This window comes from Propithecus coquereli, unplaced genomic scaffold, assembly GCF_000956105.1.
Source record: "Propithecus coquereli isolate 6110/MARCELLA unplaced genomic scaffold, Pcoq_1.0 Scaffold443, whole genome shotgun sequence".
NCBI classification, from domain to species: domain Eukaryota; kingdom Metazoa; phylum Chordata; class Mammalia; order Primates; family Indriidae; genus Propithecus; species Propithecus coquereli.
Window position 1 is genome coordinate 778,108 of NW_012150208.1, and position 4,780 is coordinate 782,887.

General features: G+C 49.6%; 1 protein-coding gene across 1 annotated transcript in view; it reads left to right on the top strand.

Annotated features, from left to right (window-relative positions):
* Window positions 1-902: 902 nt before the first annotated feature.
* LOC105818584 (zinc finger protein 354B-like) overlaps window positions 903-4,780 on the top strand; it is a 112,354-nt gene continuing 108,476 nt past the window's right edge. Inside the window, exons 1-2 of the mRNA XM_012654650.1 lie at window positions 903-1,002; window positions 1,897-1,982. Coding sequence (XP_012510104.1) covers window positions 1,950-1,982 — 33 coding nt within the window. The 5' untranslated portion in view covers window positions 903-1,002; window positions 1,897-1,949. The remainder of the gene's footprint in view (window positions 1,003-1,896; window positions 1,983-4,780) is intronic.

The window sequence follows — 4,780 nt, forward strand, 5'->3', positions numbered from 1 at the left end:
ATTGAGTATGATGTCAGTTGTGGATTTTTCATATATGCTATTTAACCTGTTGAGAATATTCCCTTCTATTCCTAGTTTATTAAGTGTTTTTATCATGGAAATGTGTTGGATTTTGTCAAATGCTTTTACTACATTAGTTGAGACTATTATGTGGGTTTTTCCCCCTTCTTTCTATTAATGTGGCATATTACATTGCTTGATTTTTGTATGTTGAACCATCCTGGCTTTCTGGAATAAATCCCATTGGTCATGGTATATAATTTTTACTATGCTGCTGAATTCACTTTGCTAGTATTTTGTTCAAGATTTTTGCATCTGCGTTGATAAAGATATTGACCTGCTTTTTATGTTTTTTACCTGCTTTCATTTTGCTTTTTCCCATTACAAATCTTCTCGAATGCTATATAATTACATTCATGGCTTATTGTCTGCTCCCTACCCCTCAAAAATATTCTTCATTGTTTCGTGCAGTGATGTATTTCAAACCACTTACAATAGTGCTTGGCACACACCAGCTGCTCAGTACCCTTCTGGGGAATGGGTCGGTTCTTGGCCAGTACCTAGTGCCCTCCCATCATTCACACACACACAAAGCTGCAAGACTCCACCCTAGTCCCTTCCCAAAGAACCGGAACCCACAGCCCTACAGCTCACCAGGGCCCTCACCTGGCGGGTTAGAGCATCTGACAGCTCAGTCCACGCCCGGCCTAAGCAAACGGGAGAACTACGCTTCCCAGAATGCTTGGGCTCCCCGCCCCGTGAACTACATTTCCCGGAGGCCCGTGCGGCCGCCCTGGCCAGCCCCCAGCCCCGCCCCCCGGACCTGAGCGGGCCGCGGCGCGTTCGCGGCCGGGTGAGCGGCCGCAGGGACCGAGGTTCGCCCAGTCGTCACCCGGGGGAGACCGGACGCGAGGCTGCTGCCCGGCGGGGGCAGTTCCGAGCCTCCCGCCTGCGCGCGCGACCTGGGGAAGCGCGGCCCTCGGGAACCGCGAGCCTGGGGAGGTGAGCGGCGGACCCGGGCTGCGGGAGGATGCGGCGCCGGGGCCTCCCAGGGGCTTTTGTGGGTGCGGGCGAGCACCTCCGCGTCTGTCGCCGGCCCCCTCCGGCCGCGCCCGACGCTGCCCCGGACGCGTGAGGTCGGGCGCTTGGTCCCCGCCGGCGCCGGGCGGGCCTCGCTCCTGCTGCCTGCAGGCCGCTCCCAGCGCGCTCCCGCCCGGCGCCGCGGCCTCGGTGGGCGCGTGGGGGACGCGCTTCCTCCCTCGGCGCGGGCGCGGCGGTGCGCCTTCCGCGGGAGCGGGGCGCGCGTTCCCCCGTGGCGGGGCCAGGGCGGGCTCGGAACTTCGGTTTCTGTGCGGGTTCCTGCAGTCGGCCCCCTCCAGCACTCTCCTTTCTTGAGGTAATTGGCCGTAAAAGTCTGGAATTTGATTCCTTGACGGGGGGAGAGGATTCGGGTGGGAAAGGCTTGAGGAGGAGGAAAGCTGGCAACGGCGCGCAGTGGGATCAGAGCGGATGCTCGGGGCCGGTCGCGGTGCCACCCTCGCTGGCGGTGTGCAGCGGGGCGAGCGGCCCCCACTCAGTCCTCAGTTTCCTGGTCTGTAAAATGGGGGCGCCAGCAATGCCAGCTGGCGCTGCGGGACTGACGACGTAGGCAGGGGGCTCGGAGTCGCTGCCGCTGCTGGAGTCCTGTTCTCTGGACTCTGAGCCAGCGAGAGCTGGGGCCTGGACCAGCATGGCCCAGCCCTTGTCTCTGGTTCTCTGGACTCCTGGGTCCTTCTGTCTTCCGTCTCTGAGGGCACACGGGGTCATTGTCAGGTGGTGTAAGGATTTCGGAGCTGCTGACTCTCAGGGCTGGAAAGCAGAAGGGGCTTCCTCCTGGCTCCCCTTTTCTTCTCGCAGATCTGCCTTCTGGAGACTGCACCCATCCTCGGGGGAGGAGCCCAGAGGAGGACATGGCTGCGGAGCAAAGGGAAGCAGGGTCTCAGGTGAGCTCATTGCCATCTCTGTTCTTAGTGGATGGATTTTTTGTTTTCAACCTTCTCACTGAAGTTCTCTACACAGTACAGTCATCACCAGGTTTCAGAGCAGAAGTCCTTTTACCTTGGATTGGTGGATTCTTAGGGAATGCTTCCCTACCCTCCCAGTCCACGTCTAGTGCTCTTTTCCTTTCCTAATAGACACACTTCCGTTCACTAATCTCAATCCACTGTGCGGTTACTGATTTGATAGGTAAGATGCCCCATGTCCTTATGTCACTAGGGACAGAGCAAACATGCACACCTGGGAAAAATCCTTTCTGGCCCTGCCTCCTTCACTCATCCACGTCTCCCTTCCTACCCCTGTGAGAATGCTTTTCTTTTTCTTTCTACTCCTGAGAATTCTTATGATCCTTCCCCAGTCTTCTCCAACTCATAGTTTTCAGTTTTTTCTCCCTCTTAAGTTTATGGATCATAATCCTTGTTTGTACCACGCTCTTGAAAACTGACTAGACCTGCTATGTTTATCTTTATGTTCAGGTGAGATAATGCCTGAACAAAGGAGAGCCATGTTGCAGGAGCCACAGGTGGAGAGGTCTCTTGACTCTGAGGGTAGAGAGAAGACCCCTCAGGAAGCCAGAAGGAGGCTTTTGTGGAGTATTGGTATTGGAGAGGCAGTGTACACAGTGGTTAGGAAGTGGGGCTCTCAAGCCAGACAGCCAGGTTTGGACCCGTCTCTGTTGCTATTTGTGGGCCTTGGACAAATAACTCCACCTCTCTGTGCCTCAGTTTTCCCACCTATGAAATGGATAGCAACCATGCTTGTCTCCATGGTAGATGAGAGTATCTCGTGAATTAGTGTATGGAAAGTTTACATCAGGGCTGGGTACATGGTACCTGCTCAATATGTGGTGGTTGTGGTAGCCAAGTGGTATTATACTAATGATAATATTCATAGATAGGAACTGCTGTACAATATTTCAGCGATCCAGACAATACTGATCCTTTATTTATTCTTCATCTTACAATAATAGTTGATGTTTATCGAGTGTCCAGAATGCTGGGGAATGTCCTGAGGGCTTTACATTTGTTATTTCTCACAATCACAGTAGCACAATTATTATTTCCATTTTATATAGGAGGAAACTGAGGCTCAGAAAAGTCAAGTAACCTGGATTCAATCCAAGTTTGTCTGGCTTTTAGTTCATGCTTAGACTATCCATTTATTCCTTTGGTACATCTTTCAGAGTACAGGCAAATCCAGCCACATGTTTCCAGAGCTCTTCCAAAACGTGGCATTATCTTTTGGTTCCATGAATGTGGGTAGGGTCTGATCTCCTGAGGCTATGGCCAGGACCTGCCATTGCATATTTGGGCTGCTCTTTTTCCTTTAAGGCTTTCCCATTCCATGGCAACAGAGCCAAGTTGCTTTCCTGCCTAGAATCTTCTCCATCCCTGTGTGCAGGTGAATCGGTATGATGTCCTTAGTAACCATGCCCGCTTCCCAGGCATCAGTACCTCATGTTCTTCTGTGCGAGATTCAGTGATGGCAAGTTTAAGACCAGAGAGAGAACAGACAAGAGAATACTGGGTTTACAGTTATAAAAACGGAGTTATGGTTCTGCCACTGCCACTAGTAAAACATGTGATCTGGGGTCTTAGCTGTCCTGGACCTCTGTTCCTTGTCTTTAAAATGAGGATTGAACTAGAAGATGGTGTAGGGTCCTATCCAGCTGTGCAGTTTCTTTCATTGTTCAGATTATTACATGTATTTTCTAGTCTGCCAGTTGCACTGTAAATTCTTTGAGGGCAAAGATCATTTTTTGTATTCCTCCCCAATATGTAAATAATTTCATGCTCTTTCTTACCATGAAGATATTTTGAAGGATCATGGTGGAAATTTTAGAGATTAAACCATGCATACTTATATGTATGTGTATGTGTATTTCTGCTTACGTATGGGTATACGTCTGTGTATGTATACATGTATATGTATTCAGTCAGCTTCATAATGACATTGCAGTCAATGAAAGACCGTATGTATGATGGTGGTCCCGTAAGATTATAGTGGAGCTGAAAAACTCCTATCACCTAGTGATGTTGTAGCCATTGCAATGTTGTAGCACAAACATTCCTTACATGTTTGTGGTGCTGCTGGTGTAAACAAACCTATTGGTCTGCCAGTTCTATAAAAGTATATAGCACAATTATGTATAGTGCATAATACTTGATAATAAACAACTGTGTTACTGGCTTATGTATTTACTCTACTATACTTTTTATTGATATTTTAGAGTGTATTCCTTCTGCTTATATATTAAAAAAAAAAAAACTGAAACAGCCTGAGGTAGGTCCTTCAGGAGGTATTCCAGAAGAAGACATTGTTGATATAGGAGATGACAACTCCATGAATGTTATTGCCCCTGAAGACCATCCGGGGGGCCAAGACAATATGCAAGACAGTAATATTGATGATCCTGACCCTGTGTAGGCCTTGGCTAATGTGTGTGTTTATGTCTTAGTTTTTAACAAAAATGTTTAAAAAGTGACCAGGCACGGTGGCTCATGCCTGTGCTGGGAGGCTGAGGTGGGAGGATCGTTTGATCTGAGGAGTTTGAGACCAGCCTGATCAAGAGTAAGACCTCGTCTCCACTAAAAATAGAAAACTTAGCCAATCATCATGACGCACACCTCTAGTCCCAGCTACTGGGGAGGCTGAGGCAGGAGGATGGCTTGAGCCCAGGAGTTTGAGGTTGCAGTCAGTTGTATGATGCCACTGCACTCGAGCCAGGGCGACAGAGTGAGAC